The sequence below is a fragment of the Canis aureus genome, chromosome 1 (genome assembly GCF_053574225.1).
Source record: "Canis aureus isolate CA01 chromosome 1, VMU_Caureus_v.1.0, whole genome shotgun sequence".
Taxonomy (NCBI): domain Eukaryota; kingdom Metazoa; phylum Chordata; class Mammalia; order Carnivora; family Canidae; genus Canis; species Canis aureus.
Window position 1 is genome coordinate 76,169,727 of NC_135611.1, and position 15,880 is coordinate 76,185,606.

The 15,880-nt window shown below is 42.1% G+C and overlaps 1 protein-coding gene across 1 annotated transcript; it reads left to right on the forward strand.

The window, feature by feature from the left end:
- The first annotated feature begins 518 nt into the window (after positions 1–518).
- On the forward strand, positions 519–12,811 carry QNG1 (Q-nucleotide N-glycosylase 1). Its single transcript, XM_077905320.1, has 4 exons — positions 519–1,063; positions 1,806–2,065; positions 7,254–7,449; positions 11,798–12,811. The coding sequence occupies exons 1-4, from the start codon at positions 727–729 to the stop codon at positions 12,028–12,030; spliced, it is 1,026 nt and encodes a 341-aa protein (XP_077761446.1). The 5' UTR covers positions 519–726; the 3' UTR covers positions 12,031–12,811.
- Positions 12,812–15,880: the final 3,069 nt, after the last annotated feature.

Consider the following 15,880-nt stretch of genomic DNA (forward strand, 5'->3'; position numbering starts at 1 on the left):
TCCGAACGTCTCAGCTTATCTGAAACGTCCATACGGCCTCCCAGTGGGCCTGGAATTTGGCACCAGAAGGGTCCAGGCTGGGAGATGGTGTTGGGGGGACCCGCCAGCCGACTACTGTCGTGGTCCGGCGGGGGCGGTTCAGCTCCCTGCCCCCTTCCCCCCTAGAACCGGCGCCGGGAGGCTCGTCCCGGCCCAGGAATCCGGACGCCGAGCGTCGCCGGCAGCGCCTGGCCCGCGTTTCGCCCGCTGCGGAGAGGGAGGGGCGGGAGACCGGGAAGGGCAGCGCCGCACAAAGCGCCTGGAGTCTCCGCGGCTCGGGCCACGGCGGCCAGCCGCACTACCAGCGCCCGGGGGGAGGCGGAAACGTCCACAAAATGGCGGAGCCGCACGCCGGGGCCGCAGGGAGCGCCGCTGCCAGCTGGCTCCCGCCGGACCCTCCAGCCAGTTTCCGGACCTTCGGAACCGGAAATGGGCCCTCGGCGCGCGCCCGGGCTGGAGTGGGCGGGGCCGCGCTCCCGGAAGTGCCTCGGGCCTTAGCCCCACGAGCGGCCCCGCGGCCTAGGGAGGGAGCCCGGAAGCTGGTCGCGTTGTCGGGTTTCCGTGCGGCCCCGGCGGGGAGGGGGATGTGCCGAGGGACCCGCGCCCTGGCCTCGCTCAGAGAGGGGAGCGAGGGCGGCCCTCCCACGCGGGGAAGCGCCGTCCACCGGTCCCAAGGGGAGTGGCGGGATGGACGGGCCCCTCGGCCCCAGGGAGTCCGCGGAATTCGTCGCGGGGAAGAGTCGGGATGTGTCCATTGACGGCGGAGGCGTGCGCAGTGTGGCCGAGCTGCTGCTTGCCAAGGCCTCGGGCCCCGAGCTGAGCCCGGGAGCCTGGAAGGCTCTTCACGAACTGAATCCGAGGGCGGCCGACGAGGCCGCGGTCAGCTGGGTGTTCGTGACGGACACGCTCAACTTCTCCTTCTGGTCGGAGCACGACGAGCACAAATGTCTGGTGGGGTACAAGGGCAGGACGTACAGCGGGTACTGGTCCTTGTGCGCCGCGGTCAACAGAGCCCTGGACGAAGGTTGGTGCCCCTTCCCGCTCCGACCGGCCAGCGGCCCGTGAGGCTTCCATGCGCCGGGAGGGTCCCCGGGAACCAGTCGGCTCGGGGGCCTACGGGTCAGTGAGGCGAGCTGGAAGTTCTTCCTTGCTTAACATAAAGAGGTGCTTCTCTGCTTGAAAGTGAGAGAAGGGGCTGGCCTTAAGGCCTCGGTCACTGAGAGATGATCCTAGCATCATAGCAGTTAGGGGCTAAACTCAGTTTTCTTTATCTCTTTAAAAAATATTTTATTCATTCATTCATTCATTCATTCATTCATTCATTCATTCATTCATTCATGAGAGACACAGAGAGGCAGAGACCTAGGCAGAGGGAAAACCAGGCTTCCTGCGGGGAGCCCCGTGCTGGGACCCGGGATCACGACCTGAGCCAAAGGCAGATGCTCAACCACTAAGCCACCCAGGCTTTCCTGAAGTCAGTTTTTTTCTAAAGAACGCCACTTTGATGACATCTGAAGAACAAATGGACAAATACAACACATTTTATGCAGTCAAAATGCATCTGATGTAATATAGTTGTTAGAAACGGGTGAATAAAGACCGATGAGAAAATAGAAAATGAGGGGTATGCTTCTGATTTTTTAAAATCTTTTTAGTGCATTCCTGTAACACTGATTTGCTGTCATATTGCTGTATGTTGTAAAAGCAAGGGTCTGATGAGTATAAAGCTATGACAGTGTTCCTTTGCATTTTCTTTTTTCCCCAAGGGATTCCTATAACTAGTGCTTCCTACTATGCCACCGCGACCCTGGACCAGGTGAAGCATATATTCCGTTCTGACACGGACGTTCCCATGCCTTTGATAGAAGAGAGGCATCGGATTCTTAATGAAACCGGGAAAATTCTGCTTGAGAAGTTCCAAGGCTCTTTTCTTAACTGTGTCCGGAAAAGTGAAAAAAGTGCACAGAAGTTAATGCACCTGGTAGTTGAAAGCTTTCCTTCCTACAGAGACGTGACTCAGTTTGAGGTGAGCTGCTTCTGTTGAGGATTTTAGAATTCTTAGTATCTTCTGACGGTTAACTCTTTTACTTCCAGAACTCCTTTTGAGAATAAAAACTTAAGTGTTGAAGTTCATTCCTTGTGGACAAGGAACAATAACAAAGTTGTTAGTGTTTCAAAGACATTATCTTACGTTTTCTAATTATTGTACTTCCTTTACTCTTCTGTTCTTTTTCCTTTGTCCTTTTAAAATCTTTCAGACCTACAAAGCACTGAACCTTCAGTATGATGTTGCTACTCAAGGATAATGAGATCCTTTTAGAATTTCAGGAATGTTTACTTCATTGGATGAAAATCAGAATGTATTTCTAAATTCTGTCTAATAAAGGTTTTTTTTTTTTTGAGGCTCTAATGTATGTACGTACTGTGTGTCTTCTTTTTCACACACAGAATACTTGAACAGTGTTAATTTTCTTTCTCTTTAAACAGATATACTTTTAAAATGGTAAGCATTTGGTATACCTTCCCAGTGTACACCTGGGTTCTGATTTTTGTCAAATTTCTTTTAGAATTCATTATCATTGTGTATCTTAACTGTGACAGAATTGAAAGCAACTTCAGAGGAATCACATAGTATAAATCTATTGAATAGGTTACTAATGCTTAATCATACTGAAATTTTAAAGCCACCTTTTTTTTTCTTTTTTTTAAGTTTGTTTGTTTATTTATTTATTTATTTATTTATTCATTCATTCATTCATGAGAGACAGGGAAGGAGAAGCAGGCTCCTCGCTGGGAGCCCGATGCGGGACTGAATGAATCCCAGATCCCAGAATCATGTCCTGAGCCAAAGGCAGAAGCTCAACCGCTGAGCCACCCAGTCATCCCTAAAGCCACCCTTTTGAAATAACAATTCAACAAACAAAAATAACCAATAATACTGTTTAAATCACTCTTTATGATTTACAAGGTGTTTGCATGTACACTCTCATCCAATCCACAGAAGAGCTCTGTGGGGCCTAAGGATGAGGATCAGTATAGTCCTGTTCACAGATCAGAAACCAAAGTCTAGACAGGTTAACTGGTTTATTTTAGGCCATTTAGTCAGGTAATAAATAGCTAGTTTTTCAGTTCTGCAAAGTGAGAGATACCTGGTTATGTATGTTAAGATTCTTTTATTTATTTATTATTATTTTAAATTTTACTTAAATTCAATTTCCCAACATAGAGCAAGATTCTTTTAATTGCAAGCGACAAACACAAAATCAGAGAAAGCTTAAGCAAAATGAAGAATTTGAGGATTGGAACATGTAGCATCAGGGACTGAATGCCATCAGGATTCAGTCTCTCCTCTTTTCTTCTCTTGCTCCATACTTTTTGTGACCACAGACTAGCTTTCTCCATGAAGTAGAAAAGGTTTGTGAATTTTGCATCTTATGGCTTCAACCACCAGAGAGAGGTGATGGAGTAGACACCCTCTCAGCTACTGTCCTAAAATTCCTGGGCAAATACTGATTGTATTCGCAGGGATTATGACCAATTAAGTGTGACCACAGGGTCTGTGGGTGGGGCAGAGTCGTTTCCTAGAAAAGAGGCCCTAGGCCACTACTGAACTTCATTTTGTTCTGACCAATCATTTTCCTAATGCGAGAGGTTACTTTGAGATTTATCTTTGTCTTTGAAGTATGTCATTTCAGCCTTTTTAAAAGAAATTGTGAGTCAAATTCCTTGGTTTACATTCAGGCCATCTAAGTGTACTAGCGTATAAAAAAATCAAACTGCCATTCATGTGGCTAAGAATCCATGTATTCCAGAATCAACATTGGTTGTAGCAGAAGAAGGGCTGAGAGTAAATTTAAGACGACGTCAAGGTGGAATAAATTCATGAGATCATGTAGTTTGTTTGCTTTGAAGTTGTTCTGGGTTCTATGTTTTTATGGAAGAAAGAGCAAACTTTTTTGTAGATTATAATACCAATTTAGTAAGCAATTTGCTGAGTTTCTATTTTATTACAGCACAGTGCTTTTGATTTGCTTTGTGCTGAAAGGTTCAATTTTTAAAAACCGTGCCAGAATAGAGATTCATTTTATATATATATATATATATATATATATATATATATATATATATATTTAATTAGCTTCTTTTTTTGTATATTTTTTTATTGGACTTCAATTTGCCAACATATAGCATAACACCCAGTACTAAGGCTGATATATGTTTTTTTTTTTAGATTTATTTATTTATTTATTTATGATAAAGAGGCAGAGACACAGGCAGAGGGAGAAGCAGGCTCCATGCCAGGAGCCGGACATGGGACTTGATCCCGGGACTCCAGGATCACGCCCTGGGCCAAAGGCAGGCGCTAAACTGCTGAGCCACCCAGGGATCCCCTTAAATGAATGTTAGTATCTGAACTATCTCCCATCAGTACTCATTTCTAAAACACATTTAAGAAAATATTTACTTATTTGAGAGAGAGAGAACACAAGCCAGGGGAGAGGCAGAGGGAGAAGCAGACTCCCAAATGAGCAGGGAGCCTGATGTAGGACTCGATTCCAGGACACTGGGATTATGACCTGAGCTGAAGACAGACAGTTAACGGACTAAGCCACACAAACACCCCTAAAAAAACAAAAAAATCTCCAAAACATAACAAAAATCATGCTTAAGGATTCTGACACTTTTTTTTTAAAGATTTTATTTATTCATGAGAGACAGAGAGAGAGAGGGAGAGGGAGAGAGAGAGAGAGGCAGAGACTGGCAGAGGGAGAAGCTGGCTCCATGCCGGGACCCTGATGTGGGACTGGATCCCAGGTCTCCAGGGTCAGGCCCTGGACTGAAGGTGGCCTAAACCGCTGAGCCACCCGGGCTGCCTGGATTCTGACACTTTCTTAAAGGAATATTATATTTTTTATTTTTTTCAAAAGATTATCATTAGTGTTAACAAAAGCAGCATATTTTCTGTGATTCCTAACATAGCACTTGAGCACATAGTGGGTGCTCACTTAATGTTTTGATTAGTCAATTTATTTTATTTTTTTTAAAGATTTTATTTATTTATTTATAGAGATGCAGAGAGAGAGAGAGGCAGAGACACAGGCAAAGGGAGAAGCAGGCTCCATGCAGGAGCATGATGCAGGACTCCCAGGATCACACTCTGGGCCCAAGGCGGCACTAAACGGCTGAGCCACCGGGGCTACCCAAATTAGAAAATTTTAATTCAGACAGATTTTAGATCAGTGATTTCCCAACCTGGTATTCCAGAATCAGGAAGCTTTAAAATTCAGATATATTTCCAAAGCAACTCTGATTTAGAGCATCTAGTAGCAATGTAAAAGTCCCAATGAAGAAATTGGCTTTGGGATGCTTGGGTGGCTCAGTGGTTGAGCGACTGCCTTTGGCTCAGGGCGTGATCCTGGGATTCAGGATCGAGTCCTATATCAGGCTCCCCACTGAGGAGCCCTCTGCCTGTGTCTCTCATGAATAAATAAGTCTTAAAAAAAAATTGGTTTCCCTCAGGTTGTCTTTATTCTGTCATACTGATAAATGTGCATAAAAATCATGAACTTTTTTGATACTATAATCAGTCTTATTTTATGGGGGCACTGGATGGCTTAGCAGATAGCTTGCTTCTCCCTTGCCTCCCTACTTGAGCTTTCTCTCGCTATCTCTGTCTCTGTCTCTCTCTCTCTCAAAAAATAAAATCTCTAAAAAAACAAAAACATTTTGGGCACCTCGTGGCTCAGTGGTTGAGGGTCTGCCTTTGGCTCAGGTCAAGATCCCAGGGTCCTGGGAACGAGTCCTGCATCGGGTTCCCCACAGGGAGCCTGATTCTCCCTCTGCCTCTCTCTCTGAGTCTCTCATGAATAAATAAATAAAGTATTTTAAAAAAGAAACATTTTGTTACTCTTAAGCATTTGTAATTCTTGACCTTTCTATTTTGTTCATGATAAATTTGTTGAAGAAAATCAACTCATGGTCATGGATTATTTTCATTGATAATTATTTTATAAAGGTAACTATTTTGAACATATTTTATCACTAAACAATATATTTTTTAAAGATTTATTTATTCATGAGATACACACACACAGAGGCAGAGACACAGGCAGAGGGAGAAGCAGGCTCCATGCAGGGAGCCGGATAAGGGACTCGATCCTGGATTCTGGGATCAGGCCCTAAGCTGAAGGCAGACGCTCAACTGCTGGGCCACCCAGGCGTCCCATCACCAAGCACTATTATGGAAAATGTAGGGAATTTTTATTTTGGATTTGTTGGTAATATCAGTGATATCAATTAATATTTTAGAAATTAAGAATTTTATTACTAAAATCATTTGATGACTAAAACCGTATCAGCTTGTTAAAATTTTTTTTTTTTTTTTGTTAAAATGTTTTATAGATGACTTGAATTTATTTTTGGACTCCTCACTTGAATCTTATTCTTTTTTTTGAATCTTATTCTTTGTTTTGTTTTTTGCAAGGGTATTATAATTTTTTTTAAAGATTTTATTTATTCATGAGAACACACAGAGAGAGAGGCAGAGACACAGGCAGAGGGAGAAGCAGGCTCCATGCAGGGAGTCCGACGTGGGACTTGATCCCAGGTCTCCAGGATCACACCCTGGGCTGAAGGCGGCGCTAAATGCTGAGCTACCTGGGCTGCCCTATGTCTTTATCTTTGAAATACATTTCTCATATTAACTGAAAGACTGCAGTTAAAAAAATGAATGTTGTGATTCTCTTCAGAGATGAGTTTAAGGATGATTATTTTCTTTATACTTTTCTATATTTTATACAATTAACGCGAATTATGTTGCAATCAGAAAAATTTAAGAAGCTTCCTAAAGAGATACTGTCTAGCCATTAAAAAGAATAAGTGGATGCATTACAGTGATACAGAAATATGTATATGAAATATATGTATATGAAATAATGTCATTGAAAAAGAACAGTAAATAATACCACGGTTACCACAATTGTATTTTATGTGCCTTGAAAAATATAGGAAGTAAATTTGGAGTGAAAGAGATAATTTAATATTTATTAGACTCTCTTTTTTTTTTTCCTATAAAAGGTGCATAAATTCTTACTAACAGTTAAAATTATTGCACCCTTGAGAAATGTTTTCAACCTGTGCCTTTTATTTTTTTTAATAGCATACATGAAGCTTTTGGATACTCAGGTAACATTTATATTCTTTTCATTCATCAGGGGAAAAGAATTTCTTTTTACAAACGGGCCCAAATCCTCGTGGCAGATACGTGGAGTGTGTTAGAGGGGAAAGGAGACGGCTGCTTTACAGACATCTCCAGTATCACCATGTTTGCTGACTATAGATTACCTCAGGTTCTTGCTCACCTGGGAGCCCTGAAATACTCCAAGGAACTACTAGAAAAGCTTCTTAGAGGTTTGCTAGTTTAATTAAGACATTCTTTGTCATACTGTGAATTGTGTTTGAGTCTGTCTCGTTTCTTTCATAGTTCTCCTTTCCTTAAAAAACAAAACAAAACAAAAAACCACCACTGTTTGTTGTTAAAAGCACTTGTGAAGAAAAATGCAGGAGGCAAACAAAATGCTTTTTGTTTTTATTTACACTGTGGAATGTAGGAAATGACCCTCCTTAGACATTATAATTTCTGAGCTTCATAATAAAATGAAACTAAAATTTCTATTCCCCCAAAGATGAGTGACAAGCAGGCGACAGATGCAAGGCTCATCAGGTGTAGTACTTTTCTTTTTTTTTTTTTAAGATTTATTTATTTATTTATTTATTCATTCAGAGAGACAGGCAGAGACATAGGCAGAGGGAGAAGCGGGCTCCATGCAGGGAGCCCAACTGGGACTCGATCCCCGGTCTCCAGGATCACGCCCTGGGCTGCAGGCGGCGCTAAACCACTGCGCCACCGGGGCTGCCCAGATGTAGTATTTAAAGAGTGCTAGTGAGGAGGTGAGGGGCATACTATGTTGTAAAATAAAAAAGGGAACATGGAGTGGATTTCAAATCAGGAGGCTCCGAGGTCTGCCACTATGTTATCTGGCATGGGTCACTCATTTTTCTAGGCTTCTTTATTTACCGTTGTTGGATTTGATTGATTCCCAGGAGTGGGAACTTTTTTATAATAGGAGAGTGTAGATAATTGTGTTTGTGTGAAAATTTGCTTTTTAAAAAAAATTTTTCCTTGAATTCTAGTTAGTTGACATAGAGTGTGATATTGGTTTCAGGAGTACAATTTAGTGATTAGCTTTATTTTTTTATTTTTTATTTTTTTAAATTTATGATAGGCACACAGTGAGAGAGAGAGAGAGGCAGAGACACAGGCAGAGGGAGAAGCAGGCTCCATGCACCGGGAGCCTGACGTGGGATTCGATCCTGGGTCTCCAGGATCGCGCCCTGGGCCAAAGGCAGGCGCCAAACCGCTGCGCCACCCAGGGATCCCTGATTAGCTTTATTTTTGAAACATGTCTTTGTATAAGAAAAAATTATATAATCATAAATATTATAAATTATATTAAATATTATAAATTTGTTATATTAAATATATTGATTATGTTATATATTATAAATTTACTTATAAATTATATATTATATATGAATATATAAGTAAATATAATTATATATAATTATGTATAAATTCTATAATTTTTATGTTAATTTCTCTGGGTGTAGTATTTCCAGCTACTTTTTAATTTTTTATTTTTATTTATTAAAGATTTTATTTATTTATTCATGAGACACAGAGAGAGGCAGAGACACAGGCAAAGGGAAAAGCAGGCTCCTTGCAGGGAGACCAATACAGGACTTGATCCCAGGACCCTGGGATCACGATCTAAGCCATGCAAGTGCCCCTTTTTTCTTTTTTTTAAGATTTTATTTATTTATTCATGAGAGACACACAGAGAGAGAGAGAGGCAGAGAGACACAGGCAGAGGGAGAAGCAGGCTCCATGCAGGAAGCCGGACGTGGGACTGGATTCCAGGTCTCCAGGACCACACCCTGGGCTGAAGGCGGTGCTAAACAGCTGAGCCACTAGGGCTGCCCAACCCCTTTTTTCTTTATTTTTAAAAGCCAGTAGTTTTTATGACTGAATAATTTTCTCTTGTGAAATAGGTTTCAGTCACTCAAAGAATAACACAATATAAAGATACCATTATTGTGTGATTGCTTCTACCAGTGTTTTATGCTTTGGGCAGTCCATTTTGTCCCTCTGTTTCTTCATTTGAAAACTAACAAGCTGTTTTATGTCATAATGCTCATGTCCTGGATCATTAATTGTTGGATACCTTAAACATTTAAGCATTCAGGACTTTTTTCCATGTAGCCATATGCAGCTGATCTTTTTCTGGCCAGTGTATACATTGCTGGTTCCTATCTTAAACATTGTCTTGCCTGGTTTCCCTCACTCAGATTTTCTTTTTTCTAATTCAAATTCTACACATCCACAAGGGCTTAGCTCATATGCTATATCCTCCACCCAGCTTTTTCCAGTTTTTCATGATTTGTCCATCTCCTCCTCCTGAATGTTGCTAGCACCCAACTATCTCTGCTACTGTGAGGAAACCCCTGGTAAGGGAGCATCAGCATAGCTGTACGGAGTTGTGTGAATTTTCTTCTGCTGTCTATTCCAACTCCAGAGGCTCTTTTCCAGATGTCTAGCTGTAGTTGTTGTTACTGCCTCTGTTATGTCCAGCTTCTTAAAGGATACTCTTTCATCCTTAGCTAGGCTGACAACATGAACTCATTTCTTTGCCTCTTAAAGTTTATTTAAGCAAAGTTAGATTTTTTTTTCAGAAAATACTTTACTAGCAAACTAGAGGAGAAGCAAACTCTAAACATAAAGGAGCACACGCAAATACAGCACACTAATTTTCAAAGACAATCTTAAGTGAAATCTAGAACCAGGTAGCTTAACTACATGAGGTAGAATCTTCCTTAACTGCCCTTCATTGATATTTCTTCCAAATTTGAGAATAGGCTACACTTAACTTCTTTTCCTCCCTCCTCTTCTGTATATCTCCAGGACAGCCCTTGGAAGGCCTACCCAGATTTCTGTCCATTTTATCTTTTTTTTTTTTTTTTAATAAATACAGTAAATACAATAAATAAATACTTTATGTTAGTGTGAATTTAGATGTTTTTTCTATCCATTTTATCTTTAAGCCATCTCATTACCAAAGGCCTATTTTTCTACCTAATTATAAGTACTGACAATGCAGGTGGGCTAAATTTAGATTCTTCACTGTGATTCTAGGGCTGGCACTAGTCATGATATTTAAGGCCTACCCTAACCCAGTAGGACCGTACTATAACTTGATTAAATCTGCAAAGATCCTATTTACAAGTTAGGCCACATTCACATGTACCAGAAGTTAGGACTTGAATGTGACTTTTTGGGCGACACACTTCAACAGTACAGTCACTTATTGGATGGAGGGGATATAAGTAACACTATTTAAGATCCCAGGTGACAGAGTAGAACCTAGTGGGGCTGGGGCGTTGTCCTGATTTTCAGTGGGTCACAGGGCCTCTTAGGTACTTTGAAGTTCTGTGGGAGGGTGCAGATAAGTGACCAGAGGCCAAATATAACCTGAAGCCATGTTGTTTGGTCTAACCAATGTTCTGAGCACTTTTAGTTACTAACCCTTGACACTCGAGATTTTTTAAAAATTAGATTTCACATGAAATCAGACTTTTTTAAAGTAGGCACCATGCCCAACTTGGGGCTTGAACTCAACAACCCTATGGATCTTGAGGTCAGGAGTTGCATACCCTACTAACAGAGCCAGCCAGGTGCCTCAAAAATCAAACCTTCTGACTTCTATTGTGAAAGGAGAGAAATACAGGAACACTGGATCTACCTTTATTTTTTTATTTTTAAAGATTTTATTTATTTATGAGAGACACAGGCAGAGGGAGAAGTAGGCTCCATGCAGGGAGCTCGATGTGGGACTCGATCCCGGGTCTCCAGGATCAGGCCCTGGGCTGAAGGTGGTGGTAAACTGCTGAGCCACCTGGGTTGCTCTGGATCTACCTTTAGACAGGGTAGCACACGTTCTATAGCTCACGACAGCTTGCCTGTGGCTGCTGCATTCACTTTGTCCCCTTGATCCTCATAGGCAGTTGAGTTGATGAGCCCAGTTCTGGTCTGAGTGGCAAAGCACAGCCAGTGCCCATCTTGCATGGTTCAGATATACCCCAGAGATGGGCACTGAAGATACTGCCAGTCCTGTGGAGCTCGGCTATGTAATCAAGAAGAGCCTGAGTGAAGGATCCTGAATCCAAAGAACAGTGGTAGTCTTCTCTTTGCTCAGGTCAACAAAGTTGATTTCCTAGGCTCTCCTTGATGCACTGAGTATGTACCTAAGACAATGCTCAGTTTTCAAGAGAGGGAGGGGGATACTGTTTACCTGGCCCCCTTGGAGTTCTCCAACGTTTGGAATATTTTTTTCTGACATCAAACCCAATTTTAAATCCTTTGTTTTCAAGAATTTAATAATCTTGTCATATTTTTAAATTTATGGTTACCCCGTGTTCATTCAGCAAATATTTATTAGGGAGCTGGTGTGTGCAAGGTGCTGTGCCAGGTCCCAGGAATATTGACACAAGTCAGACACAGTCCCTGCCCTTGTGGACCTTGCAATTTGAATTAATGCCTCAGTTTAGAAGTGGTTTAAATTACCAAAAATAAATAAAATCTGAGTAGATCTTGTATCATTGGTGCTCAGTACTTCTTGCTCTGTTTTTTTCCCCCTTGCAGGAGAAATGTTCTCGTATGGGGATAGGCAAGAAGTGGAAATCAGAGGATGCTCACTTTGGTGTGTTGAACTGATCCGGGATTGTCTTCTGGAGCTTATTGAAAAAAAGGGTGAAAAAAACAGCAGAGAGATCAATTCCATTCTTCTGGATTATTACCTGTGGGACTACGCCCGTGATCACAGGGAAGACATGAAGGGAATTCCCTTTCATCGCACACGCTGCATATATTATTGATCCAAAGTGCAAACGGACTCAAAGAAAACTTGCCTTTTTGTGTCACATAATCATTTGTACAGTTTTACCTTAATATTAAGAGAAAGTAGCAGAGGTTACAGCAACAAGAAGATTGATTACCCAGTCTCACTTAAATTTTTCTGACCTATTCACTCTGTATTCCCAACTTTGTACTTTGTATTTTTGTTGAGTTTTGATCATATTTTCCCTGTCTATGGGCACACAACAGGAATAGTGAAGGAACTATAATGCTCTCTTTAAATCTCACATCTCTTAAAATTAATCATGCCTTGGAACGCCTGGGTGGCTCAGTGGTTGAGCATCTGCCTTTGGCTCAGGTCAGATCCCGGAGTCCTGGAGTCCTGGGATCAAGTCCTGCATCAGGCTCCCTGTGGGGAGGCTGCTTCTCTTTCTGCCTATGTCTCTGCCTCTCTGTGTGTGTGTCTCTCATGAATAAATAAATAAAATCTTAAAAAAAAATTAATCATGCATTAAAATGTGATTAGTCATCAGTGATTATATTTCACCCATTCAATTGTTTTTTTTTTCCTCAAAGTGTAGTAATTTCTTAATCATTTGATATGGGGGGGGAGGTTAGGGTCTTTGCTGTATGAATGCTGCTACTCCTGTACAAATCAATCTTGACAGCTTATTTTAAAATTTATTGGTATTGACAATGAGTTTTGTACATACTGATTTTCAGTTTTGGAAATCTCTAGTATTTTTTTTTTCAGTGTAACTATATCGAAATTGAATAAAGGTTTTGAAATTTTTTCTTAAACCCAGAATGGATTATTTCATTAAAATAGAATTTACCACATATAATCTTGAAAGGTTTACAGTGAGGGGTGGCTGTCTGTCTGTCAGTTAAGCGTCCTTAACTCTCCATCTCAGCTCAGGTCTTGATCTCAGGGTTGTGAGTTTAAGCCCTGCTGTTGGGTTCCACGCTGGGCATAGAGCTTACTTAAAAAATTTTTTTTAAAAACCATTTATAGTGAGTTTGATTATTTGCTTTGTGTTGTGGCAATCTCATTACCTACTAAGCACTCATTTGCCACTTTCATCCCCACCTTCCTTGTAACAATCTTGAATTCTGTTAGCTATCAACCTAGCTCCTTTCACTGTGTGAAAGAGAAAAGGTATCCTTTCCCCAAGCACTTTACTGCCATCTGCTGAAAATTTATCGTACTAACCTTATAAATGACCATGAACGTGAATGTGCCCCTCCCCTGCCCTTGTGCCCATATACCACCCCACCACCCCACCACCCCACCCCTGCTTCCGCCCTGGTGCACTGCACAACTTGCACCACCATAAGTAGGGCTTTGTACTTATCCCTCCCCGTGTGACACAAGGAAGTTGATCCCATCTTCATTCCAAAAGGTAGAGCACTTAATATGAATAGTTTATTTATGGTAATCCTATTCTCTGCCTGTGATAGCTTTAATAATGGGTATATAATCTCATTCTGACATGGGAGGGGAAGTCTGAGGCAAATCTCATGGGAAAAGATGTCTCTTTGAAGAAAGAGATCTAGAAGAAGGTTCTAGAAGAAGGTTCCTCTTCATCCTCTGAGCAGTGTTCTGTCTAAACCTGGTACCGGAAGCTGTAGTAGCCATCATGTGGAGCCAGAGCCCTGCGCCCCCTGCCCTGCCTGAACCTGTCCGGGCTATGGACTTCATTCCTGAGGGAATAAACACACGACCTATTGTCATCATTTTGCATTAGTCATAACCAATAGTTTCCGAATTCACTTGCTCTCAGGAGATGACTCCTGCCGCCCTTCCTGCCCCCTCTCTCTCCTGCCTACCCCTGTCCCTTTTCTTCCCTGTCTTCCTTTTTTTTCTCTTCTTTCTCTTTTTTTCCTCCTCCTACTCCTCCCTCTTCTCACCTCTCTTGTTCCTCCTTCAGGCTCAGCCAGCTCTGGGCTTCCTGTTTTCCTAATCCATCATGGAAAGATGGGGAAGGCAGTTCAGTGATGCTCTTTAATGCCCAAGACACAGCTGTCTTTTCTCTTGTGCCACTGTGAATAGCTTGGACTGATGACCCAAAATGACCCCCTAATCTGGGCAGCAGGGCTGAAAAGCCATGAAGCTGAAGAGTGTGAGCATTGCCAGGAAGGTTCTAACAGCTACCACAGGCGTTTTTGCCTTCGTGTCACTGACCAGAACTTAATCATATGACCACAACTAACTGCCAAGGAGGGCAGGAAAGAAATCTCTCTTGTAGGCATTGGGTGCCAACTAAGTTGTGTAAGAAGTATGAGTGGATATTGCCAAACAGCAAGTTTTCAGCACCACGCATGGGTTTTATTTTCATACCTGATACAAGCTACGAATTTAAATACCACTTCACCTAATGGTTTTAACAGCTGATGATCATTTTGCAGACCTATTATGTCATTGGGGATTGCAAAATAGTAATGTTCTAACATTTTGGTTTTATGGGTTTGCGCAAGGATAACCCCTCCAGGGATTTGAGGGTAGTCTGGGGGAACGTAACATGGAGCTGGCCCTTGGCATTCCAGAAGATTGAGAATATTGAAATAGGATCTAGAAAGAGGTGGGTTTTGGTTTTGGTTTTGGTTTTTGGTGTTTTTGTTGTTGTTGTTGTGTTGATTCATTTTGCATACCCTCTTAAAAGCAATTAATGAAAAAATGTGCACAGCTCCAGGAGTCCCCTCATCACAGCCCTCCATTCAGAGAAGTGTTTAATTTACCGCTAGAGGATTTCTTCCTTTTCAGTGCATGCAGTTCTTGGTCCTGCTGCTTGGAAGAATGAAGAGGAAGACCAGATGAGGAGTGGTGGGTAGCAATGCTTATTGATTGATAAAGTTTATTGAGTGATAGTACAAAGTCCCGGAAGAGGGAGAGGACCTGAGAGTGTTGCCATTGGAATTTCTAAGTCTAAGGGTTTTGCGGCACCTGGGCGGCTCAGTGGTTGAGCGTCTGCTTTCGGCTCAGGTCGTGATCCTGGGGTCCTGGAATTGAGTTCCGCATCAGGTTCCCTGCAGTGAGTCTGCTTCTCCCTCTGCCTGTGTCTCTGCGTCTCTCTGTGTCTCTCATGAATAAATAAATAAACCTTAAAAAAAAGTCTAGGGGTTTTTATGGGCTAGTTGGCTGGCTGTTTTAATCTGATTAAACCCTCCTTGTGCCTGTCACCCAATCAGGGTTTTGTCACCTATCACATGGGAAAGGGCAGAGGGTTCCTTTCAGCTCCTTCCTTCATTACTGTCACTAAACCAGTTTTCTAGCAGAGATGGAACATTAGTAATGAAGGGTAATTGGAAGACAGGCAGGCAGGGAGAAGGGGTCCTGTTCTAAGAGGGAACTACCCTTAAAAAGGGAAAGAGACCCCACCCTGTTTTTAAAATTTATTATTTTATTTTTTCACCCTGTGGTTTTTTAAATTTGTTTTTATTGAAGTTTGATTTGCCAACATATAGTATAACAGCGAGTGCTCATCCCACCATGTACCCTCCTTAGTGCCCGTCATCCATTTACCCCATCCCTCTACCTACCTCCCCTTCCACAACACTTTGTTCATTTCCCAGAGCTAGGAATCTCATGGTTTGTCTCCCTCTCTAATTTTCCCCACTCAGTTCCCCTCCTTTCCCTTATAATCCCTTTCCCTATTTCTTATATTCCCCATATGAGTGAAACCATATTGTCCTTCTCCAATTGACTTATTTTACTCAGCATAATACCCTCCAGTTCCATCCACATTGAAGCCCATCCTGTTACTGACGGTGTTACTCAGTGTCCCAGCTTGAAGTCTTCTTACTGGGAGGATTTACAACCTGTCTGTGAGAGAAAGGGAATGGCCTTGGGTGACTTAACCCAGGCCCAGG